The following is a 27,469-nucleotide window of genomic DNA, read 5'->3' as shown; positions in this document are numbered from 1 at the left end:
GTGCGTGATTTGAATGCAGGCATACCCACAGTGTTTTAAGACAACCACCTCTAACCTTTGCAGGGTTATAGCACCTATGAAGAGTAAACTACAAAATTACTAAAGAGGTTCATATGCTTAACCTCTATTAGAGACACTAAAGAGAGATTTCCAACCACAAAGATCTTTGTCCATTTGAAATAATATTATTCAGCCTGTTGATAGAACTGGGTCATCAGACTTAGTTTAGTTGAATGACTATCCTGGAGAACAGTCCCATCTCAGTCTTGCATTGTACAGTCCTCAGGGCTGGGACAATGGCCAGAGCCCAAAGAAAGACTACTTGCCTGGAGAAATAGCTGCATCATGTGATTCTCCCACTTTCTGTTGGAGACTGGCTTGTTAATGGAGCTCAGGCTGTGCCTCCATATCACTCCGGGAAGCAGTGCGAGCACGTGTGTACTCACTGGTTTGGGCACCAGTGGAGCCCCCATCACCCTTGCGCCATTGCCTCACCACCAAATATGTGTTGAAGGCATAAACAGCCGTCACCAGGAAGCCAAATATCTGCACAGGGAAATGACATACAGGATGTTCACCTAAGGTCTTTTTCATTATTCCTTTAACATGAAGTATACCTTGATTGGTGCAATAAAACAAAATGATACAAATTATACAAATCATTCCTGCATTTTCGAATAGGTTACTCCACTAACTGGTATAATCTCATCCTTTACTATATTTATTTTGGCAGTAAATTTAAATGGCCTGCTATATACCTACCTATATTACCAGTTCTGTAAACCTACTTTCCCAAGGGAAAGCTGAACATTTGACAGGAAAGAGCCAAATAGTGCAACAGAACTAACAGCCCCCAGTCAGACAATCACAGCTCTTCGGAGCCTTTGGGGGTTGGTCAGTTTTATTGGTTTTAAGTTGCACAAGGGACCAGTGGTATAGACATATGCAATATTTGCAACTATTTTCATGTGCAATGGTTGAAAGCTGTGGCTAAAGATGTTATCAGTGTGAATGGCAAAAGACACTGATAAAAGAAAATGATGTATTAAGGGAAAGTAGCTTGTGTGTTTTCATTCATCCTCTGAGTCTGCTAACAGTTTCTGAAGTAGCTTCATCGACTCTGCATTTTCCCTTTGGTTATTGGTTTACTTTGTATCCAAATAGTCTGGCTATCCTCTCAGACTCCTGTCACAGAGTATGTTGGAATGAAATCACTGTCTAGGAGTAAAGTGAGTATAGGATGCTATACTTTTGACTGAAATTCACTTTTGCATCCACAGGGGGCAGCAGTGCTCTTAAGAGAAAACTCAATTTCATGTCAGACAATCTGTTATAAAAACTGTTACCTGAAAAAATATATATCATAAAAGTTTTTTTTTAATTGCAGAGACTCAAAACATGTTGTAGTTGACAGAGCTGCTGTACAACACAGTCTTGTGATACATGTACAATATTTGTTTATAATTCCAGTTATTCAAATAATGACTTTACGATACCATACATCTGAGACAAGAATTTGAGAGTCTACAGTAGTGTTACACAAAGGCAATTCATTGACCAGTGTTCCCAATCCTCCTGGGGAATTCTCCCTCGAGGAGGTATGTCATAGAAAGCTTCAAAGAGCTCTTTCACAGCAAAAAAGCCAGACAGTGAGGGATGAATGAGGAAAGAGCTCTTTAGTATGGCCCTTTCTCCCAGATAGCAAACAGCTTTATCAGCTAGTCAAGAGGCAGTGTGGTTCTAAGTGAAACAAGTGAGTGGTTACTCTACACGTGTGTGAGTGTGTGTGTTGGGGGGGGGACATTTCAGGGTTGTAGGTTCAGCCTTGCAGGTGACCAGGGTGGAGACACTCACCACAGCCACAATTTCTGTTCCAGTTGTGTGGTTCAGTGCTGCAAGCACAATGGAGGCCAAGAAAAAGAAGAAGGTGCTGCTAACAGTGTTTACCAGGTCCTGCAGAAATAGACAGACAGACACCTGGTTAAATCCCTGCTGAGACTCACAGTTCTGTACTCTCTGAGATGACTCTGCAGTGGCTTGGGTATGCAAAGGCATTTTACAGAATTTTAAAGAATGTACAGAGCACATAGAACTGTAAGCTGTAACACAGACTGTGTACGGTCAGTGTTCAAGAGCCAAAGTCGCACTGACCATGTGTGTGGTATGAACGTATAACATGTTGGCAACACATGATATACAGGCAACACAAACCGTTATTAAGAGAAGCAAATCCCCCCCCCCAGTAGCGGAATGAACTCCCCACCTCCCTGAGAAAAACTTCTTTACTCCAACCCTGCAGACATGGGCTGAAGACACATCTCTTCAGACTCTACCTGGACTGACACCCTTGCCTTTTGACCATGTTAATCTAAGATTCTTGGCTCATACTTGTAGCACTCTCTCTTACCTTGTATTTGCAGCATGTTTTGACTAGATAGCATAGCAGCACTTTTTGTCCCAGTGACTATATTTGATATATGTAACCTTAGATCAGATTAGTTACACTCACTACACTGACCTTGTGCTCAGCTTCAGCACTATCTGCATTGTATGACCTGTACACATCTTGCCCTTGTGCCTGTTGTTTGTCCACTATATGCACTTTTGTACGTCGCTTTGGATAAAAGCATCTGCTAAATGAATAAATGTAAACGTAAGATATGGATCAATGATCCAAACAGAAAGCCATTATGACAATAATGATCTAACTGCCAATTTCAGGTGCTGTTAAAGCAATGACACAGAAACAGATAGCACTCTAGAGCAGCATTTCCCAAATCTCTCCTGGAGGACCCCTTGTCCTGCATGTTTTAGATCTCTCCCTGCTCCAACACAGCTGATTCAAATGACCAGTTTGTTATTAAGCAGCTTCAGGAGTTCATAACGGGTGTAAAAAATTTGCAACACAAAAGCCAAGGTAACTTTACTGTGATGTGTGTGTGTGTTTGTGTATGCACATACATCTCTTTTTCTGAAGCTAAACAGAGAGAGCAGTTGACAGAACCAGCATGTATTAATCCAGACAAGGTGTTCAAAGGTGTTTCTTTATTTGGTACTAGTAACAGCTCTAATGACATGCTAGGAGCATAAAATTAATAGGGCTGGACCTCTCATTTCACTCAGTCTTTAATGCTGTTTCAGGGCTACATCATTTTCTGCCAGCATCCGATGACTCCTGCCCTTCTGGTTTTACATTACTGATTCTTTACCACCACAGGGAGGCCCTTTCACACCGAATGAATGTTTCTGCATAGTGTTCATCATAACTGCTGCATGTTTCTGACAGAGTAATTTCACAAGTCATACCTAAATGCTCTGAAAATCAGTCAAATCTATCTGTACACTTGCACTCATCTATTTCAATATCACTTCTACTTTCATCAGTGCAATGGTCTACCTCACTTCCTTTTCCACTTGGAAAAATTGCAAAGTCTTAGAAATTTCTGTTGCTTCTGGCAAGCTGGGAATCTGAGCAAAGCAAGCTGTATTGGTCAGGGGTTTGTCTGCAGCATAGATATATGGACACACAGAGAAGTGTTTTGCCAGAGGTTTTTTAAAACCCAGCACAATTCCTTTAAATGACTGTACCAAATGTGTTGATCTGTGTGTTCATATGGTCTCATGAGAGTCTTGGCAACAGGAAGCCCCTAGTTTCAGCAAGAGAACTCAATGGAAGAATATCTACATAAACATTGCCTGCTGGCAATTCTCATTTAAGCTCAACCTTTTTTCTGCCTGTTCGGCACACACAGGGATCAGAAGCTTTCCTCAACTCCCCTTTAACGCAGCTCTTAGGAATATATTTATATAAAGCAAAGAGCAGAGGATTTGGGGCTCACAGCTGATTAATTATAACAACAAGGCTTAATTGCCCCCTTGGATTATATGAATAGTACCTGAGTCAACAATGTTGTATGTTTCACAGCATACAAACTGCACTGCCTGCTATGTGCCTTGCATGGCTGAATCAACGGGCAAGAGACTCCTCAAAAACATGTGCCACCACCAGGAAAACACACAAGCTTCATGCACCAGTCTTGACTTGCAGAAAGCTGAGGATAATCAACTTATGTGAGGTTATCTGTGTGTGACCTCCATTATCACGGAACTGCACCCTGTTCATCCCAAGCATGGTATCTCCCCCTCCAAAAAGCTGCCTGATTGCGCTGCACACGCTGGAACTGTCACCATCAGTACTTGCTCTGTCTATGAGAAAGTAACCTTCCTGTTCCCAGTCTACAAGAACAGATGTTCTCACACTCAAAAAGGTCACTACTTTTCTCTCAAAACAGGTCTGGCACATTTCAGGAATATGAATCTAGTCTATTGCCTATTTTTAGCTTCTTTTCAAGGAAAAGTCTGTGAATTTAATTATGCAGATCAGGCTATTTCTGTTCTTGGCCCTCTACAATGATTTAACAGACTTGAGCCTATGAAAATTAAAACTTCTGCATTTATTATCCCAGTTTGCATGCTTCCTTGGACTCAACCCTTCTCACACTAAGGCATTTATTCAGAGTGAAGATGTAAGTGAAATAGGGAGGGCTACAGTCATTCTGTTCTCCTGGGTGTTTTGATATCCTACTTTGGTTTCAGTAATGCATAGGGACTGTTGTGCATAGGCATAAGGAAGCTAGCTGGAGACACTTCATAATTTTTCTGCTAATACATCACTAGCAGCCAAATATTGTCATTGCTACCTAATAACCTATACAAACCACCCATGGAACCTTGTCAAGTGTGAAAAAGCCTATCCTTCATCACATATATCACAAAAACATAAATTTCACACTATGATATCCCTCCCAATCTGAGCAACCACCATGAACATTTATTCCAACTGCCAGACATTAAGGCCCCTTTACCATGCAACTCAACGACAATGTCTTTACTCTGGAGAGAGTGAATAGTTCTCTCCATTCAGTATTGCCAAAAATATTACAAACATCGCCGGTTTGCAAAACTCCACTAGCCCACTCACCACAATTACAAATCAGCTCTGATGCTGGGTAATTGATGGCAAGTTAGTGTGAGGAGCAACTACCCCTCTAAGTTTACTCTCAGACTGCTGTGTCATGCAAAAATCCCCAGCCACAATCACTGTGGAGTCGGTTGTCTGCCAGCCATCCAAAAAAATTTCAAAACCAAAATACATATACACAATCAAAGAGGCCTCACAATGAGCTACCCAGTCGAACCGTTCTATTCCAGGACAAATGAAAGGCTATACTTATTGTCGGCCTATGGCCCTTGGCTCTGCCTGGTGACAGCAGGGTCCCAGTCATTGAGGGGAAAGCGAGAGACTGTCTGTCTGAACCGCAACCCAGCCACAGCCTATAAATCTCCACTATTTTAATGAGCCATGGCAACAGAATGTTTACTGCCCCCTACCCCACCCCCCACACACACATACAGAAAGTGACCACGTAAGTAAATACTGAGCACTGAATATATGAAATATGTCTATTTTCACAGTTAGAGAGGTGTGGAGAAATCAGCCTCTGATAACAGGTCCACAAATGGAGTAATCAGGTCCACAAACATTCCAATAAAGGGAAAAAATCCTACAAAAGCAATATAGAGTTAAATATTGTGCTTACTGGAAGTTCAGTGCAAGCTTCAAAAACTATAAAGAGGCATGCAAAGGCTGTTTCCCCATAGATTAAAAGAACAGAGAAGAGTCAGTAGCATTATGGTCATTTTGGTTATGTTCAGAGAGCATTCTGAATACTCAATGTAAATAGCCATTGACCTCCACAAATTCAAGTAATGCTATGAAGGAATTAACAAAAAGGCAAATCTACAATTTTCCACTGTAATGCCCATTATTGATATATTTAAGACTACTGGTATAGTGGCTATACTGTCAAGATCATCATCCACGTCTATCATAGCACCGTAGGAAAGTCAGAAGTGGTTCAGGAGTCAACAACTCCAAAAACAAAAGCTGGAGACTTTCTAAAAACTGGCATCTTGAGCTTATAAAGTGTGAAAATCATTAAAAGCTGTATGCGTGAATGTTGTATTCCTAGCTATGTTGCAAAGAAGAGCCTACTTTAGAGTACTTCTGAGTGTCTGAATTGGGAATGTCTCATAATGTCTCAGATGAAATGAAAATGAACTTTTTTTGGACAGGCTCATCATCTTTTTCTTTGCCATAAAAGGTGATTCTGTCGAGAAAGAATCCATGCCTACTGTGAAATATGGTGCGGGGTTTATTATGTTTTGGAGTTGTTTTGCATCTATTGGTCCCAGAGTCCTTGTCAAAATAATAGCAGTTACAAATTCCAACAGGTACCAGCACATTTTGGCAAAATACCTAGTTGAATCTGTCAAACTGCTTAACCTTGGCTAAAAATGGATGTTGCAACTTGATAACAATCAAAAGTACTCATCAACATCTACAAAGAAATGGTTACCTGAGCACAAAATTAACTGGCCTCAATGTGAACTGATTATCTCTATCTCCAGTCCTCATTCAGCCTGAACATTTGTGGCTTGACCTCAGTTCACAATTGAAAACCAAAATATCAGAATGGTCAAATTTCCCACTCAGAGGTGCCAGAACCTTATAAATCACTACAGGAAGCATCTTATCAGGGCAATCCATACCAGGTGAGGATTTACACAAAATATGAACTAAAAGGATGCGAATAAATGAGACTTTTGTGATTTCTAAAAAAAAAAAACACATTATTTGTGAACAATATGTTGTTCGCTGCTACGCAAATTAAAGTATAACATAAAAATAAGCAAAAATATGTACATTTTTCTTTCATTACCATTGTAATTTGTTTTAGTTTTTGCCATTGAGTCAGGGGTATGAATAAATATGCAAAGGACTAGCTGTATCACTAAGATGTGAGCTCATATTTAGCCAAATACGATGCCAAAACTGAATCCCATGTCTATTTGAAGTGAAAACACTTCAAAGAAGCATTCATGTACATACCATATGCAATAGGATAGTTTTGGTTGGATTCATACCTCTAAAGAAATCAATTTCTGCTGAGCACAGCATTCACTAAATCAAATCCAGATTATATTTCTGACTTTGTAACTGGTCCTTTAAAAAGATTTTCTTGGATATACCATCTGCTATTCTATATTGTGAGAGAGTGGGACCAATTGCTCTGAAGTTCCACTAGGTCAGTGAAGGCAATTAAAGCTCAGATTTTAATTAACTTGTACTACCAGCTGGACAGAATCTTAGATTTTTGTGTTTTTCAATGTGTCAATCACTTTCTGGATGAAAAGCACCTATACCTTCAGGAGCATAGACACCACAGCTCCGAGCAGATGGCCCAAATGAATTGTACTGCATTTAAACATCAAAACATATTCTTAGTATCAGCCATTGCTGCATATAGCATCTTTACAAAGTTAAGCAGCTGTTGCTGTTGTAAACAGGTGTTCCACTGGCGTAAATATTGACGGTGCAACTGGTGCTGCGCACCGGGGCCCAGAAGCTGTCAGGGGCCCATGCAAGAAGGCGATTTTTTTGCTGCTTTACTATTGTAGGTGGGTCCTCTTGCGCATTGATGGTTTCACGTAGTCTTCAAAGTAACCATTCAACGATACCACTAAAATTACTTGTAATTGTGATAGCTATATATACCAACTTTCCACCTTGTGTATAACACTTATGGTTTTGAGTCAATGCCTATTTTTATGTATTTTTATTTGCCCTTATTGAAATGTTCCAAAACTTCATGTTTTATTAACCGTTTCGCATGTAACTTATTTTTATGTTATGTAGCGCGCGTGTTACGTTATATGGTTTGTTATGTTTTCATTAGCGTTATTAAGTTTCTCAAAGTTTTCAGTTAGCATTTGCTATATTTTTTTAACGTTAAATCGCTGTTTCCTCAAAGCTAAAATTAGCTAGAATTTTTCCAATCTAGTGTCCTAATCACACCGGTTTTAGCACACGAAAGGGTTAAAAATAAAGAAAAAATATTTGCATCGGGGCCAATCACAATTATGTTACGCTACAGAGGTTCCCACAAAAAAAGACTGCTAGGAAATGTTTTTCCTAGCTGAGTACACCCCAAGTGAGAGTGAAGCCCGCCAGTACAGCAGTACACACCGTGAGGCTCCAGTTGACATGGGGCACTTTTGTGTGCAGATTGAGGCTGTAGATGAGGAGCAGGAAGCCAGTGATGATAAAGGCACTGCAGCTGATGAACTCGTAGAAGTATACGCCGCCACAGGGTAAGCACAGCATGATGGTCTCAATGCAGATGAAGGCAATGAGAGAGAGAGCCTGCAATGCAAGGAACATAGTGCAAGTCAACATGAGCAACCATTCACTACACATTCTAAACAGAACCATCTCACATTTCTCAACAGGACATATGAACAAAACTGGACACAGCGTTTTTATACCCCCTGTTTAGGCAGCTGATACACCATCTGCCAAGCTGTAGGCTGATGGGGAATACACCATGTCTACACAGCACTGTGAGTTAGGCCCCTTTCAGGGTCTCCTTCTTAAGTAACCATAATAACCATGGGTTCTAAGACCTCACAAACATTTATTTCTTTACTATCTGACCTCATTTTAACAAAATTCAAACACAATTTCATACAGCCACATAATAAAAGCACAAACATGCACCATTTGAACTTAGTTTCTACCATCTGTTTCTTCAGTGACTTCTTCACTTTTTTGCTTCATTACATTATTGCTTCATTTTGGTGGTACTGTGTAATGTAATTTGGCATCATTCTGATATACATTTTAATGGTGAATGGGTCACTGTAACCATAGCTGATTTAGAGAATAACTGACAGCATTTTTGTGGAGGTACATCATATATCGGAGGCAGCAAACATTTTTTAACATAATATACCATTGAACATGCCAGAAAAGCATATCTCAAGCAGGAGGTACCTACTACCCATTACAAACATACACCAAAGACAGCAAATCTTCATCAAAGACTACAGATCATGCACATACCTACGTATCAGAGCAGGAACAGACTACAGAGTATGCTGTCATCATCAAAAACTAAATGCTGAATAAAGCAAATATGCTACCCCCTCCATATCATTGCCTAGAGTAAGCTTAAGTGTATTATCAGCACATCTACTTCAACAGACTGTTTTTACAGCAAAATAACCAGGAGGTACAATCTTCATTACAAAAATCTACTACACAGGGAGACAGAATGAGACCAAGACTGGCAAGAAATACAAAGCCATATGGAATTTCCTTCCCCCATCTCCTTATAACCATTCAAATGCATCTCTGTAAAAGATAACCACACCAGGTACTACTTTTAACAGCTGAGATAGGAAGGTAGACATGATTTCTTGAATGTCTTTGACTTTCCAGTTGGACATGTAAAGTAAATATCAGGCAAACAGTGGACACAGTTCTTTTCATACAGTTCTGACTCCAATGGCTGGGGAAAAAAAATCTGCCCTGACGCATGGCAATAATTTATTTGCAGGAAACTTTTTTACAATGGTGCTCCCTTAAAATATTATAGCCATAAACCGAACCATAAATGTAAGGCACCTATCATGACTTAACTACTGTACATGCAATCACAGAAGGCCAGTCAGACAGAATGTTGGCATTCTATAATGCAAACGACTACTTCTTGTTACACACAGGTGGATAGAAATAGACTGGACAGTAAATGATGCTTCTGTCTGAAATGTTATCTTAAGAAACAGTACAACTGCTCCTCACAGCACAGTTGATAAGCACAACTGTTTTTAATTGTTTTTAATCAACTGCCTGCCAGGCACAGAGAATCAACCCTGTGATCTAAAATCTAAATTTCACATTTATGGATAGGAGCTTAATAGTGGTATATCCACTCGTAACCTTTGTTACAAAAATGAATACCTAAAAAATTATGGTGTAAATGTGGTTTAAACGCATTTGCCACAGACTCATTTCCACATAAAAATGTTTATGGAATGCTGACACCATTCATTGTAATAAATTCCATGGATCTCCCTCTGCAGCAATTGACTGAAAACGCAGTGTTTCCAGAAAAACCTCTTGTGCATGTACTGGTAGCTTATGAAAATTTAACAATGCTTAACTGTTGGACAAAGATGTGCTGCACAATACATTTTTCAAAACAGTACAGCCTCAAATGATATTACCTGTCAGGGCTCCGCCCCCTTAAGCCGCGGTGTTTTTGTTTTCCCTGTCCGTGTGCTTTTGTTTCCCTTGTGTTCCTGCCCCGCCCGGCTCCCCGCCGGGTCCCCGCCCACCTTATTCCCTCATTGCCTGCACCTGCCTGCCTGCTCACCTGCTTCCCATCTCCTCGTTACCCCAGCCCTATATCTTCCCCTCGTTTCTCTGTCTCGTTGCTAGTTTGTTACAGTAAGTTTCTTCCTGTCTCGTCCCCGCTTTAGTAAACCTGCTCTCTGATTGCTGTTTGCCGAAACCTGCCTGTCTCCCGACTTCGTCCTTCGCCCGCCGACTTCATCCTGTTTGACTTTCTTCGCCCGCCTGGTTACCGACTCTGCCCGCCCCGACTTCCGATCCTGGATCTGCCCCCGGACTGCTTCCCCGTGTTTCTGAACCTTGCCTGTCCCTGTACGACGAACTGCCTGCTGATTGTAATTAAACGCTTGGCTACGTTTACCCGGTGGTCCGCGCTTGTGTCCCGATCCCCGTGCCTGACAGAACGAACTAGCCAGATGGACCCAGCGGACCTACCTCAGCTGAGGACGGCCCTGGAGCTCCAGGGTGCTCTACTGGGCGGACACCAGAACCAGCTGGATTCCATCGGCCGGTCCCTGGAGGGCTTCGCCACCAGCCTCGCTGAGGTCTCTGCGCGGCTGCAACAACTGCAGCTCGGCCAGGAGAGCCGACCTTTTCCGCCAGCGGCTGTCTACCCACCGGTTCCGCCAGCGCCTCCCGGCCGGGAGCCTCGGCTGCCACCCCCCGAGTCGTACGCGGGGGACCCGGGAACCTGTCGCTCATTTCTCTCACAGTGTTCCCTGATATTCGAGCTGCAACCCTCCACGTTCCCCACCGACCGGGCGAGGATCGCCTACGTCATTACCTTGCTGACCGGCCGAGCGAGGGAGTGGGGTACTGCTGTCTGGGACGCCGGCGCTCCATTCTGCAACTCATATGCCGGATTCGCCGATGAGATGAGAAGGGTGTTTGACCGTTCCAGGCAGGGCCGCGAAGCAGCAAGAGAGATGCTGCAGATTCGCCAGGGTCGTCGCTCGGTGTCGGACTACGCGATCGACTTCCGCACCCTGGCCGCCACCAGCGGGTGGAACGCGGAAGCCCAGTTCGACGCCTTCCTCCACGGTCTCGCGGAGTCCATCAAGGACGAGCTGGCTACTCGGGAGCTGCCGGCCAGCTTCGAGGCCTTGGTGGACCTGGCCATCCGCGTGGACCAGCGCCTTTCGCAGAGACGCAGGGAGAGAGCGTCCAGCAGCCTGCCCGGTCCCGTCCGTGAACAACCCCTCCCGATGCCGGCCAGAAGCCCTGCACCACCATCCCCGGGAACCTCCGAACCGATGCAGGTCGACCGCACCCGCCTGTCTCCCGCGGAACGACAACGGCGACTCAGCACCCAGTCCTGCCTATACTGCGGGCAGCCTGGCCATTTTGTGGCGAACTGCCCGGCCAAGGGCCAGCGGTCACCCGCAGTGGGGGGATTGCAGGTGAGTGTAACCCCCCTGCGTCATTCCCCCCAGACCCTTCCTCTATTTTCAGCCACCCTGCTCGTCGGAGGTCAGAGCCACGCTGTCTCCGTCCTGATTGACTCCGGGGCGGATGGCAGCTTTATCGACGCCAACCTGGCAACCCAGCTGCGCCTGCCCCGCGTCCCCCTGCACTCGCCGTTGGAAGCCCACGCGATCACCGGGGCCCCCCTGGTTCGCGTGACCCACGCCACTCCCCCGGTCAACTTCCTCGTCTCGGGCAACCACCGCGAGGAGATTGTCCTCAACGTCATCCGCTCCCCGCAAGCCGCCGTGGTCCTGGGTCGCCCCTGGTTGGCGCGGCACAACCCCCACATCGACTGGGAGGGCAACCGAATCCTGGGCTGGAGCCCCTTTTGCCACTCCCACTGCCTTCGGGATGCCGTTACCCCTGTGACGTCGATCGCTTCCGCTCCCGAGGACTTCCCGGACCTGTCGGCGCTGCCGCCCGAATACATGGACCTGAAACTTGTGTTCAGCAAGTCCCGCGCCACCTCGTTGCCTCCTCACCGCCCGTATGATTGCGCCATCGACCTGCTGCCCGGCTCATCCCCCCCTCGGGGGCGACTGTTTTCTTTATCGCCACCGGAGACCGAGGCCATGAATAAATACATCCGGGAGTCTCTCGCGGCCGGTCTCATTCGCCCCTCCTCCTCTCCTGCGGGGGCCGGATTCTTCTTCGTAGGGAAGAAGGACGGCTCCCTCCGTCCCTGCATCGATTACCGGGGCCTCAACGCCATCACCATCAAGAACCGCTACCCCCTGCCTCTTCTGTCGTCCGCCTTCGAGTCGCTACAGGGCGCTACCGTTTTCACGAGACTCGACCTCCGTAATGCCTACCACCTGGTCAGGATCCGCGAGGGGGACGAGTGGAAGACGGCGTTCAACACCCCTTCGGGGCACTATGAATATCTGGTCATGCCGTTCGGTCTGACGAATTCCCCAGCCGTGTTCCAGTCCCTGGTGAACGACGTCCTCCGAGATATGCTCAACCAGTTCGTGTTCGTGTACCTCGATGACATCCTGATCTTCTCTCGCTCCCTGCCTGAGCATGTACAGCACGTCCGCCGCGTTCTGCAGCGCCTGCTCGAAAACCACTTGTACGTGAAAGCGGAGAAGTGTGCCTTCCATCAGCGCACTACTTCCTTCCTGGGTTTCGTGATCACGGCAGGAAGTATCCGCATGGACCGGCAGAAGGTCCGCGCAGTCGAGGAGTGGCCTCGCCCCACCTCCCGCAGGGAGCTGCAGCGATTCCTGGGTTTCGCTAATTTCTACCGTCGCTTCATCCGCAACTACGGCACGGTAGCGGCTCCCCTCACCGCCCTGACATCTGTCAACAGAGCGTTCACCTGGGCTCCGGCTGCCGAGGAGGCATTCCGCGACTTGAGGGCTCGTTTCACCTCGGCGCCTGTCCTTACCCAGCCCGATCCTGCTCGTCAGTACGTGGTGGAGGTGGATGCTTCGGACGTGGGAGTGGGGGCGGTCCTATCTCAGCGATCGTCCGCCGACAACAAGCTCCACCCCTGCGCCTACTTCTCTCACCGCCTTACGCCCACCGAGCGAAACTACGACATCGGCGACCGGGAACTATTGGCCATCAAACTGGCGCTCGAGGAGTGGAGGCACTGGCTGGAGGGGGCGAGCGTTCCATTTTTGGTGTGGACAGATCACAAGAATCTCGAGTACGTTCGATCAGCCAAACGCCTCAATCCCCGACAAGCCCGCTGGTCTCTCTTTTTCTCCCGTTTTAATTTCACCCTGTCGTATCGACCAGGCTCTAAGAACGGTAAACCCGACGCCCTCTCGCGCCAGCACGCCCCTTCCGAGGACTCCCAGGAACCCAGCACAGTCCTGCCAGCCCGATGCGTTGTCGCAGCGGCGCTGTGGGACGTCGAGACCGCCGTCCGCACCGCCCTCCAGAACGAACCGGGTCCCAGCTCCTGTCCCCCTAACCGCCTTTTTGTTCCCCAGTCTGTCCGTTCACAGGTCCTGCAGTGGGGACATTCATCTAGGCTCGCGGGCCACCCCGGAGCCCGGCGCACAGCGGCGTTCATTGGCCAGCGGTTTTGGTGGCCCACTATGACGGAGGACATCCGGAAGTTCACCGCCGCCTGCTCGGTCTGCGCCCAGAGCAAGACCTCCACCCGACCCCCCGCCGGTCTGCTGCAACCCCTGCCTGTTCCCAGACGGCCCTGGTCCCACATCGCCCTGGACTTCGTTACCGGCCTGCCACCATCTGACGGTAACACCGCCATCCTCACCATCGTAGACCGGTTTTCTAAAGCCGTGCATTTTGTCCCCCTACCCAAACTGCCCTCCGCCAGGGAGACCGCTCAGCTACTCATCAACCAGGTATTCCGGCTGCACGGTCTACCCTCCGACGTGGTGTCCGACCGGGGACCCCAGTTTACATCCAACTTTTGGAGGGCGTTCTGCAGGTTACTGGGGGCCACCGTCAGTCTGTCTTCTGGTTTTCACCCTCAGTCCAACGGCCAGACCGAGCGGGCTAACCAGCAGCTGGAGACGGTACTACGGTGTCTGACGTCTCGGGAGCCGTCGGCGTGGAGCCAGCACCTCCCCTGGGTTGAATACGCCGTCAACTCCCTTCCCTCTGCTTCCACGGGGCTGTCGCCCTTCTAGTGCTGTGTGGGCTATCAACCTCCCCTATTCCCGGCCCAGGAGGAGGAGGTGGGGGTCCCCTCGGCAACGGCGTTTGTGCAGCGCTGCCGCCGCACCTGGAGACGCGCGCGCACCACACTGCTCCGCTCCTCGGCTCGGGCTAAGCGGTTTGCTGACCGCCACCGCTCCAAGGCACCCCGCTATCGCCAGGGTCAGCGGGTGTGGCTCTCCACTCGGGACCTTCCCCTCAAGGTGGACTCCCGCAAGCTGGCTTCCCGCTTCATCGGTCCTTTTCCCATCGCCAAGGTGATCAGCCCCACGGCGGTCCGGCTTAAGCTCCCGCTCTCTCTTCGCCGTGTCCACCCCACCTTCCACGTCTCCAAGGTTAAGCCCGTCGTCCGCAGCCCTCTCTGCCCTGCTCCCCGGGCTCCTCCGCCGCCCCGCCTGATCGACGGAGCGATGGCTCACACCGTGCGCCGCCTGCTTAAGGTTCGGCGTCGGGGGCGCGGTCGGCAATATCTGGTGGACTGGGAGGGTTACGGCCCCGAGGAGAGGAGCTGGGTTCCTGCTAGGGACATCCTGGACCCGTCCCTGATCCGGGACTTCCACCGCCGACACCCTGGCGAACCCGCCGTGACGCCTGGTGGCGTCCGTAGGGGGGGGGTACTGTCAGGGCTCCGCCCCCTTAAGCCGCGGTGTTTTTGTTTTCCCTGTCCGTGTGCTTTTGTTTCCCTTGTGTTCCTGCCCCGCCCGGCTCCCCGCCGGGTCCCCGCCCACCTTATTCCCTCATTGCCTGCACCTGCCTGCCTGCTCACCTGCTTCCCATCTCCTCGTTACCCCAGCCCTATATCTTCCCCTCGTTTCTCTGTCTCGTTGCTAGTTTGTTACAGTAAGTTTCTTCCTGTCTCGTCCCCGCTTTAGTAAACCTGCTCTCTGATTGCTGTTTGCCGAAACCTGCCTGTCTCCCGACTTCGTCCTTCGCCCGCCGACTTCATCCTGTTTGACTTTCTTCGCCCGCCTGGTTACCGACTCTGCCCGCCCCGACTTCCGATCCTGGATCTGCCCCCGGACTGCTTCCCCGTGTTTCTGAACCTTGCCTGTCCCTGTACGACGAACTGCCTGCTGATTGTAATTAAACGCTTGGCTACGTTTACCCGGTGGTCCACGCTTGTGTCCCGATCCCCGTGCCTGACAATTACCAGGTCAGGGTGGTAGTTAAAAATATATATTTTCACATGTTAGAAAAGCAAAAATGAAATGAAAATTAAAACAACATTAGACTTGGAATAAAAACAAAGATGCATCAAGTATGAACGCAGAAAAAGAACAAGGCCCACACTCAGAATCTTCCCATTTATCTGGGTGAATCCAGCAGGCTGGGAGGAAGCCACAGCTGTAGGATGGTGTTGGCACTATGTGCAAGTCTATGATCAAATGAGATTCTGCAGATTCTTCTGCTGAGATGCAGAGGACTGGGCATGTGGAGAATGTTTTAGCAGCTAGCCCCTTCCTGCATTCCTGCATAAAACTAATGGTTGCATACTCCACCATCAGTGCTGCAGGATGCACAACCATCACCACTGGACATTTTTCCTGAAAAACTCTCACCATTCATTTCTATTGAGCAGAGAAATTCTCCTTTGTTTCTGACAAATTGATTTATGAAGTTGGAACTGTCATCGCATAGTAATTATACCAGTTCTTGGCTTTCCAGTTGCATTCATGTGGTGTGGTACCACTGTGATAACAGTCCAGTTAGGAACAAACATGTCTCCTGTGTCTCCATCTCCCACCAAAGTGGCTAGGCTATCAAAGACAGACTAACTAGCTAGTGGCAAAATATACAATTTGCCTATGTTGTGTTTTACACAGGTGGTATATATATTTTTTTTTAAATGTGACAGATTCTGCACTTTGTTCCAGAATTATGTAGCAGAGCTGAAGTAATAGCTTGTGTGAGTCCTGCATAAAGCCATAGGCAGCGGGTAGCAGCTACCCAAGCGGTTGCAGCAGCTACGTCACTCCCCTGAGACCTGGTTAAGCAGCGTTGTTGCCGACGGGCTAACAGCAATTTGCCTTTAGCTCAACTGGCAACGATGCTGGCCGCAAGGGGTTGGCAGTGAGCAGCGAGAACCTCGGTTAGAAACTCGCTCGCTCGCCGACCCACGTAACTTCGTATTAAAAACACAACGCAAGATACCACCCGTTACAATTACATATGTCAATATAGTCATAAATAATAATAATAATCACACACTTATTTGGGATCTGGAGTTCCACATGACCATAAACACACACACACACACACACACACACACACACACACACACACCCCACGATCAGTGTTTCATAAACTTTTTTCAATTGCACTCAAGTTCTTCTGACGAGAAATGCCTATTTAAAATGCAAGACATAGGCTAGCCCAATTTACACTTAACTCCCATCAAAATATTCTGTGTCTCAATGTAGAGAAAATGAGTGACTTTAGTGCAGGGGTGTCAAACATACGGCCCGCGGGCCACATCCGGCCCGCACATCAACCAGAGGATGTAATACAGGCCCTACTATTTCCGTCAACTCTTTACCATTACCACAAAACGTAATTCGTCATCCATCCACTAGGTGGCAACAACCTATTTCAACTGATCAGCTAGTCATCTTTCATGACTAAAGAAAGATCGCGAGCTAGCTACTTGCTGGCAAGAAAATGGTGTCAAAGATAAGAAAAGTTGATAAAGAGTGTCTGGCCTTTCAGGAAAAATGGACAAACGCCCACCTCTTTGGGGATGTTAACAGTAAGTGTATCTGTTTAGTTTGCTCACAGCAAGTAGCTGTTCCAAAGGAGTATAATATTAGATGGCATTACCAGACTACTCACGCTGAGAAGTATGATCGCTACACCGGCCAGTTGCAGGAGGAGAAAGTGAAGGAGTTGGTGGCTACATTAACATGGATTGAGGACATCGCTGGACAGCTGACACAAAAGCTCATTCAAAAAGTTCAGGGATTTGTTGCTTTTTCCGTCGCAATTGACGAAAGTACAGATATAACGGATGTGGCACAGCCGGCGATTTTTATTAGAGGTGTTGACTCTACTTGTAACATCACAGAGGAATTCGTAGAACTGGTACCCATGACTGACACTACTACGGCTAGCGACATCTTCAGTAGTCTCGCTGCATCATTGGATAAATTGGGAGTAGACTGGGCCCGTGCCGTAAGTATGGCGTCAGATTTATGTCAAAAGTCGCGAGCGCAGAAAATATACTTGCGAGCACACGAAACATGCTGCGAGCGCAGAAAACATTCTCACGCACAAAGCAGCCACCACGCGCGAGAGAATTTCTGCTTTGCGCTGGCCAAGCGAGCATGTTTCTTGCGCTCGCGAGAATGTTTTCTGCGCTCGCGACTTTTGACATAAATCTGATGCCATACGTAAGTCTAGCGACTGATGGCGCACCATCAATGATCGGTGTGAAAGCTGGAGTTGTGGCCAGACTTCGAGAGGAAGTGTAGCAGTTTGGAGGGGGTGAGTTTTGGAATTTTCATTGTATACTCCACAGAGAGGCACTCTGTTGTAAAACACTGAAAATGGACAATGTCATGGCTGTTGTCATCAGAACTGTCAACTTCATTCGAGCCAAAGGGCTCAATCACCGCCAATCTGTAATATTTTTATGTTAAAAGATATGAAACAAAAAAGTTGGAAATGTATTGAAATGGAATCAAATAAAATAAATGGGAAATTAGCCTAGTAGTTGTTTTACTGATTCCCAATGAAACGGTGTTCAAACTGTCTTGAAAAAACGAATCGTACTGCCATGCAGATTTCATGGTTGCCCTTTTTGAATGGATGGTCAACGATTATTTGGCCCTCGATGACCTAGAAATTTAGTGATGTGGCCCTCAGTGAAAATGAGTTTGACACCCCTGCTTTAGTGGGACAGCGGTGTGGTAAAGAGGAGGCGGCAGACTAACTGAATGTATAAATACTGTCCAGTGTGCAATCAGGTGAGGGCAATGCAGCACAGTGGAGTAATAGCGAGCACGCTGGGTACATGTGTGAATAATGATTACGTTTCACATCTCCCCCAGCTTGTTGCCTGCCCCACTCTTTACCTCCCAGATCAGGTTCTCTATAAGCTGCCTGTAAAAGCCACTTAGACAAAGCCCTCCCCCTCCTTCTCCTCCACCATATGTTATAGAATTAAAGCAGGACAATCTGGCTTCACGGGCCATGCAGCGCTCCCAGTTCACACTCTCTGTTTTTTCACATGATTATTTGTGATGTGGAGTTCTACACAATTATTGATCTCATTTCACCTAAACTGTCTCATATCAATCTGCACAGAAATTAAGCACTAATCTAAGGCAGTTATGCAGCCTCTGCAAAACATATGTTTTCCAGGCCAGCCTACAGCGTGAAACACACCTCACAAGAAAGAGTAATGTTTTTTTCTCAAACAGAACAGCATGTGTTAAAATCAAACAGAGGTTCAGAGATTGACTGCAGTCAATGGGGTGCTGTTGTTACCATTGTAATTCTCCTGTGAAAACACAGCTAAATCAAATGTGACCTGACAAATGACATGGATATTGCCCACATTACGGTATAATACAGACTGACACAAGAGCTGCCAATATCAAAACAAATCTAAGCTGCCAATTCCACCTGAGGGCACCTGCTCTATAGGAATTGCACAACACACTGCTACAAAGCCCAGTTGTGGCTGCAGGATACTCCATTGGAATTTGTCAGCATGTACCTACACAAGGAGACAGGCTGTCAGCTGACAGGTGGGACTGCAGCCTCTAGTTGGCCAGGTTTGACTGTGGAGTTACAGTTTCTTCCTGCACCTGAAGGTCACCCACAGTCTTTAATATACACAAACATAATATCAGTATTGGGGCAGGCACTTCTAAGAGAGTGTGGTAGAGTACAAACTAGACATGGGCATTCTATATGGTATCAATGAATGGCAAGCACAAGATTAAATTTACAGTAGACACAGACAAGGGTGTAGGCCACACAATAAACACAAAACCTTTTCACTGGTTAGAGCTAATTTCTGAGGTTTACTTGATTTAAAACAGGTGTCCTACACTTTATTACATGCTAGACATAACCCAAAAAATCAGGTTTATTTTAATTATCTACTAACCTAAAAAACATCAGGTTTATTTTATTCCCTAACAGCCAATACACCATAATAATCCAACATCATGCTATAGTAGTAAGAAACTACATGGGGATAAAACTGTAAGACTTTCTTACACAGTTGCTTTTGGTCTAATATTAAACTACAACCTTAACTAACATTCAGGATGATCCATTAACTGAATATGGCGGATATAGCACCAGGTGTAGCCATTTAACTGAGATTAACCACAAGATGTCGGACCTGGCTCCTACAGGGGCCTTCAGTAAATTATTTGCTGGTGGGTTCAGGAGAGGTAGATGCCATTTCTCCCAGATGACCCAGCACCTGGAAATACTCTCAAGCTTAAAGTTAATGTTTCTAAAACAGACCTACATTTCAACACTAATATGTAACTATTCATCTACAATAGCTACACTACCTCAAGATGTTATGTGGAAAAAAGTAAAAAGGGAATTGCAAACTTGTGAACTTCATGGTGAGAAGAGTTAGTGGATGTCATCCTGTATAGTAGACAAAGGAAATTACTCCAATGAGGAAATGACTGATACATTTACCACCACTTGAGTATTACACATATGCAATCTGCTGTGATCAAAACTGGGTTTTACAGGTTGTATATTCCCCGGAGTCACAGGGACACCTGCCTTAACCTTCCGAGTAACACCATAAGGTCAGCAAGCTATTATTCAGGGCAAGATGACATTACCACACTGGATAAATTAAACCAAAAGTTAACCATACTTCCTGTTAATCTTTAAAGACATGAAGTACTGGGGGGCCAGTCAAATCTAAAGAAGTGGGTTGATTTTGCAGACTGATGGTAATAAATTTCATTAGACAGGAAATATTGTTTAATCTTCAAACTTCAAGAAACACTCACAGTTCAACTTGGCACTCACAAATCAGTCTGACCTCAAGTTAAACCTCTACCCAAAACAAATATCCCAGACAAAGTGAGCGCTGTCTGTGTATGATCCACCACAGCTCAATCCACACTTTCTTTCTGCTTGAAAAGTGACTGTGATTTGAGAGGGGTGACTGCGCTCAGGGCTACAGTGCACATGCAGAGCCCCTGGGCATAAACTGGAATCATGTGACACATGACTTTCAGACTGGCAGGGAACATCTCCTTGAAAAGACCCCTAATCAGTGAAAACAGTGCACTAGATATTCTTTGTAAAAGCGCACTTGTTTTTCAATTTGTGCCAATGCATACCAGTAGCACTGGTTTGGGGTAAACATGGAAAAGCAATACTGTTCTATGGGGAATGGGACAATGCGCTGAAATTAGCTGTGTGTGTGTGTGTGTGTGTGTGTGTGTGTGTGTGTGTGTGTGTGTGTTTCACTGTGAGGGAATCTGAACAACTTTTCATTCAGTACAAAGCCTGCATATAGACATGTTATCTCTAACCCTGACATAAGCTTATTTCTCTTGGCAGCAGGCTCAGCTACTTGTGACTTTATTACTTCCTCTGTTTCTGTGTTTTTCCATGGTACTGTGTTATTTATTGCTAAAAGAAAAAAAAATCACCATTACTGAACAGCACAAAGACTAGTCAATGGATCAGTTGGATCCACTTCCTCTTTCGATAAGCCTGGTGTGAGCATTGCTTTAGGAGTTTTTATTTTCTTTTTTCCTCCAAAATATCTGTTTTAAGTGTACTTCCCCAAACTCTGTTGAAAACTGCCATTTTTTCCATAATTTCTTAGTGTATATGACACAGAACAAAATGCTGCCAGTATAATTTAACATCAATATCATAACATCGATATACAACTGTCCATTCAAATCAATAATACTTCACTAGATGGACTGACTTGCACTTTAGTTAAGTAAACACTCAATGTCATGCCTTTGATAAATGACACCCACCTGTTAAATATTTTGAAAATCTTCATAATAAAATTAAACATCTTACAAATCAGATACCAAGACCCAAGCAATTCTCCACAAAACAGGACATACCCATGGAAAATTGCTCAACCTCATCCCTGAGCTCTTCATGTGATTTTTTTTTTTTTTACTTGACAATAGGAACAAAACAAATCCCACCCTAAACGAGAACCTGTGAACTAAAGAAGTGAGCCAAATCCAAGCCAAAGGTCAATAAACACTCCTTGTCAGAGTTCATAGTTTACATGTTCCTGACTATGTTTCATGTGCTACAGAAAGCCTAACACCCTCAGCCATTGAGAAGAGAACTCTGATATTCTGCTGAAACATAAGCCCCAGCAGACACACCCCATTATCCAGCTGCAACTATTGCATTCCTCCGCCTGCTGTGCTTCCAGCTGTTGCCAATAGGAAATAGCATTCCTATTCAAGACTCAATCAGATGAGCAGATGAAAACAATCCCATTCTTAAACTCAGCATCAATCCTACTGGCAGAGAATTAGGTCAAGTGGATAAATATTGCACATACACACGACACAGATCAGCCATCTGTCAAGGGCAGATAGCCTTGTCGCAAGTAAATTTGTCAGCAACAGTTCCATTTAGTATTTGTTATGAAGAATTTGTTACAAACAATATTTGTGTGCATTAAATCTATATAGATTAACACATGTAATATTCTGATATTTGACAAGGTCAAACCAACCACCTCCCTTGTGTAATAATCAATTACTATAGTATATGTTGTCATGACAAGTAACCTGAAAACTAAAACTTCCATCACTTACAGAAACAATCTTCTGTTACTACAGAGAAAACGTTTCCATTTCACATGTTGTATGCAATATGCAATTATATATCAGCTGTTGTAAATAAAGGAAGGACTACATCTTTTATGGTGCACAAAAGGTTGGAACAATTATCACTGGAAACTGCTGGTGGACATTGGATACAGGAACTGGGAGTGCTTTTGGTGACACTGAGATGCCATGCTGTGTGAGAGAAAAAGACTCTCTGGCATACTGGCATGTGTACAACAGACATTCATTTAGGTAAGATTTTCCTCCTTCATCTTTACAACTCTCTTAACATGCATAACTGGGGAAAAAAAAACCTTGTAGAGATAAAACTGAAATAAGTCAGCGTTTTCCACTTTTCCTTAAGCACAAATGCAGCTGCTGAGCTTGGCCTATTCACATATTTTACAACAAAACATAACTGAATTACACTAGCATTTCATTCCAGTATCAATATGAAGATTATGACCCAAATTAGGAACTAAGAAGCACGAGGCTATATCCCATTGTATATAGACACTGAAGGACATAATAATTAATGTCACTGAATAATAATACTAATAATCAATTTACAGTAGGTTCTTTTGCGTTAGTCAGGTGAACTATAATGGCTGTACAGAAATATTTTGACAAGACGCCAGTTTTGCAAAGATGTTTCTGAAGCGGCCTTATGAGTACCTTTAGTACACTGCTGAAATTCAGATTCGTAACTTTAACCCATGTCTTCGATCACCCAGTTACAACTGTTGGCGAGGTCTGTAGTCTTTGAACAGAATAGGGTGTGTTATTACAATGCATGCATAAAACCATGTCTGGACTATATTACATTATAAAACCGTAGAATCCAATTCGAAACAGAGTTTAACTTTCACACACGCATTACATTCGCACAGATTATCCCTACAGCACTTACCACTTCAATTAGTTTCAAAATTCCAAAATTTGATTTAAGGTATCCCGTGTCGCATTTTATTCCCCCAAAGACATTTCTTGAATTTACAGGTTCAGTAGTCGGTTGATAGGGACTACTAGCCCCCGATATCATTGAAGTGTTGGAGGCCTCGCCATCAAATCCATCTGCCTCCTCCGTATTTCTCATGATCGATTCAGTGTCAGTTCCGACGAAGTAGGACTGTTGACTGACAAAGCGGAAAAGAAACCCTTTTGTAGGCAACCGGTGTGTACAATCCACGAATGTGAAAAAACAAAGACACCAATAACAGCACCAGCTGCTTACTTAGGCATCAGCTTCAAGTTCTGTGTCGTGTCCTTTTCGGCACATTCGATAGCGGTACCTCATTTCCTCAAGGAATGTCCTTCATTGACACAATGTAGCTCCTGTAAAAACCCATACACTGCACGTGGCATTCAGAAATGGAACTTGAGTGCTGGAATTCACAGTAATCTGGCACAACCAGTTGTAGTTTGTGAATAATTCTTTCTTGTTGCACACGCACTGTTGACGTTTCACCTATCCATTATTTTAGTGCCAGCGAAGAGCGAGCTCCATTGCTTCGCCTTGAGATACTTTTCGGCAAATGAAAAACCTTCTTTGTAAAACACCCGAGAGAAGTCGTGTTCTTTTTTCAGAAGACATGCATAGTACACTGGAGTTGAAGACTGAAATGCAAATCCTAATGTTGTTAACTGCTAGTCTCCGCCCTGTAAACAGAACGTTTCTTTCAGAGCGAAATCGCGTGAAACGAAGTCTTCTGCAAAATGTTACACAAGTCGAAAAATCCTGTAAAACTACAGATTTAGTGCATAGCACACACCTCCAATGAATGAATGGGGCCCAGTAGTTGTAATCTCAGAGGTTCTCTGCTATTCCTGAAAAACATTTAGCCGAATGTATGTCCAGAGACGCCTCAGCAAGGTCTCTCATCCACAGCAGAGACCTCAACAGCGGCTTCGCCGGAGAAGTATCAGTCTAGCCTCGTGACGTGTTACACAGGTGTGTACTTATGACGCGTCGGCAGGTATCATCCTCCCTATAAAGCTTCACGAAAGCCCAAAGCAGGTTCTGTGCGTTTCTAATTAAAATTTTGGGTTATTATATTATTCCATAATTGGTATCTTTAGGTGTCAAGAACAACGAAAAAGGAAACGCCTTTCAAATGATTTAAGGGTCACTGAACACATGCAAAATCTACGCAGCACTCGAAAAATGTTTACTGGATGCGCCAATGAAATTATCGGAATCAACCTGTGGCCCATCCAAATGGCATAGTCTGTTTTAACGGTTTAGCACACAATATCACATAATATTGAGAACAGACCGACGATAATTCACTGATGTTTCATATATGCATTGTTTATATGGTAGGTGCTCACTGTCAGCACAGATGACATATACTGGAGATCAGAGCAAGGTGTGTTCTGAAACTTTTAAGACATGCAGAAATACATGTTTTCTTCAGCCTGTCTTCATGCTTCACTCCGTATACTAAAAAAGGAGTGATGTCTGTTTTTGAACCCTCACCTGCAATTGATTTATGAGATGTGCTGTATACATCTGTCTGCAGGTCTGTAGTTCACCTCTTGGCATCACCATGAACCACTCAGTCTGAAAGAATTAGCAACAGTCATGCTCTCCGAGTCCAAGTCACTGGCAGCAGCTAGATATGCCATTGTGGAAATCTACACCCAGAAGCCAACAGAAAACTCACTCCATTGATATATTAAACTGGCACAAACACAACTATTTATTTCTACACATAAATAACAAGGGCATGGCAAAAATGTACTTATATTTCTATGTGTACCTTATGAAATCGTGTTGTGCAAAAAGCACTAACAGTGCTATGTATTTTAATCTCAGATTACAATGAAATGAGTATAGGTTACTGATAAATGTAATCAAAATGATGTTAGTGCAAACTGGCAGAAAATACTCAATGATTAAGCAGATGCATCAATATTTTGCTAAGTGAACAGATTCTCCAATAAGGACAGACAATGATGGCTGAGATTTGGATTGGTTTTTTTTTTTTTTTTTTTTTTATTGAAGCCAGAATTTAGACACATTTTCTTTGCTTTGTTGGCACTAAATTCAAGATTCCACATGAATGAGTACTGCTTTGGGTTAAACCGTACAATCAGGCTCATTTGAGTATTTTCAGGGCCTATACACAGTGCTTCATCTGGTTAACAAGCACTTTGAATCCATGTATAAAATAACCTCCTTCATCCTGGGCTTTTATAAGACTTCATGTGTACTACTAGCGTTATTATACATAGCACTCACTTTAATCTAAATTCAACAAGCCTGTTGTTCACTACTCATTTATTTGTACAAATCCAATCGTTGGGAAAAATTAGACACAAATCTGAATCCAAGCAGCATTACAGTAATTTGATTCAATTATGCAAGCTTAATTCCCTTTTTACCTTATCCTGCACATTCATTGGGAAACCATATATACTTTTTTAGCAAGTAACAGAAACCCACCAAAGACATTCCAGTGTTAGCTCACCAGTTTGCGTTTCTGTTACGACACTAAATGTGAGTGTATGTTATTAAATGAGTGCAGCCTGAGGCTGTGATTTAATGAATGATGTAAAAATCATCCAGAATGATTTTAAGTCCAATCTTTAAGTCTACGCTGGTACAAAATGCTTGCAGACAACAATGGTGATGTGTTGAAAAGGACAATCAAGAAAAATCCCAATTTGGAGCATTCGGTTACATGAAACAGAGCATACAACAAAAGGATAAAATGAAAAGGAATGTTTATTTTTTCATAATTTACAACCCTGTTTTATATTCTGTTGAGAAATGTAAGTGATTCTGACTTGGCTTTAGGACTAGTCCACAACAATGATAACTCAGGCTAGGCTGCAATCACCTTTTTTCTGAGGCACAGAAACCTGGCACTTGCATGCATGTACATGTGCTTCAATACTGAGCTTCTGTACTTGGAGATTATATTTTAGACATTTACACATCCATACCTTTCAGACCAACACAATGATAAAAATAAATGCAACTTGTCTTTCATCCCTATAGATGACTGTCCAGCTCATCTTTATAAGCTCTCTCTCCTTGCCTATTATGAAAGAATTGTCAGAACACAGGACATCTAATCATCCAAGCTGCACAGAATGCTCCAAAGAGTCAATTGTAATGGTATCAATATGAGCAGCATATACAGAAGGCTTGCAGTCACGGTGAACCTTAATCTGCAGATGGACCATTTTGGGGTGCATTTTTAAGCAACATTATCATATAGAGGCATGTGCCATATTACCATATCATGTGTGCATATTGTATGTGTGTCTGAATACAAATCCACATGCATACACACAACAGCATCGTAAATACAGTATGTGTCAAATGAATACAACTAGAGTGTTTTAAATTCTTGCCTGCCATAAATAATTCCTAGGTCCCCAGTGTTGTGCTTCAAACCTAAGCAGCAGCCTTTGGAAACTACAATATATCTAGCAGCATTGGCAAATGTACATTTTTCTTGTTGGCAGCATTACAGATCAAGACAAATTTTGTTCTGCACAACAAATTCATTTATGCAAGATAAAGCTGACTTCACACAACTTGGTCATGTGACTTTCCCTGAAAAAAACAAACAAAAAAAAAAAGAATCTGACACTTACTGTGCCCCCATTCAAATTGCATGTGCCATTTCAGAAACAGACTATATTTCAGAGTGTTAGGTGTAGGTGGATAGATTTCCACATGGGGAAATTATTCTACGCAGCGAGAATACAGACATTCTCCATCCTTGGTTACAGGTTCTGATTCTCAGCATTTTACATTTTTATTTTTAGTTATTTTCATATTTAGTTTACATTATATGAAAATAACTAAAAATAATATAACTAAATATATTTAGTTATTTTCTTGGTATCATTTAGCTGGTCTCTTATCTTTGATAATGGCACTGTTACAATTTCTGATTAAGGAAACTGAAAACCCTACAATGACAGGGTATATTCAGTTAAGTTAATTTGTTTCTTACTTGTGCAATCTATGGTTACGTAATTAAAGTTCATGAACAGAACAGAAATAAGAATTTTTCCAAGACCAAACTAATAATCACAGCAGGTTTTAAAATAACCATTTTATATTTTCTGATATTGTACGCAGTGTTAGTTGCAGCAATTAAAGCAATCCAAAATGAAAATAATGAACCTAAAGACATACCTTTACACGCAGGTAATGCTGACATTTTAAGGACCAGTCCTGAATGGTGTCATGAGTCACAGTGATGAAAATGAAGCAGATCACAGCCTAACCAATAACATAAGTCTACCACCATCCACAAATGTGGATGTAATT

The 27,469-nt window shown here is 44.2% G+C and overlaps 1 protein-coding gene across 1 annotated transcript; it reads right to left on the bottom strand.

Annotated features, from left to right (window-relative positions):
- Positions 1-193: 193 nt before the first annotated feature.
- Positions 194-23,441, bottom strand: LOC118782438 (CKLF-like MARVEL transmembrane domain-containing protein 4). Its single transcript, XM_036535795.1, has 4 exons — positions 23,084-23,441; positions 8,090-8,266; positions 1,855-1,953; positions 194-546 (listed from the first exon to the last, which is right to left on the bottom strand). Exons 1-4 carry the CDS (start codon positions 23,267-23,269, stop codon positions 382-384), a joined length of 627 nt encoding a protein of 208 aa, XP_036391688.1. The 5' UTR covers positions 23,270-23,441; the 3' UTR covers positions 194-381.
- Positions 23,442-27,469: the final 4,028 nt, after the last annotated feature.

This window comes from Megalops cyprinoides, chromosome 8 (genome assembly GCF_013368585.1).
Source record: "Megalops cyprinoides isolate fMegCyp1 chromosome 8, fMegCyp1.pri, whole genome shotgun sequence".
Taxonomy (NCBI): Eukaryota; Metazoa; Chordata; class Actinopteri; order Elopiformes; family Megalopidae; genus Megalops; species Megalops cyprinoides.
The sequence above is the reverse complement of the archived record's forward strand: the minus strand, read 5'-3'. Positions and strand labels throughout refer to the sequence as shown.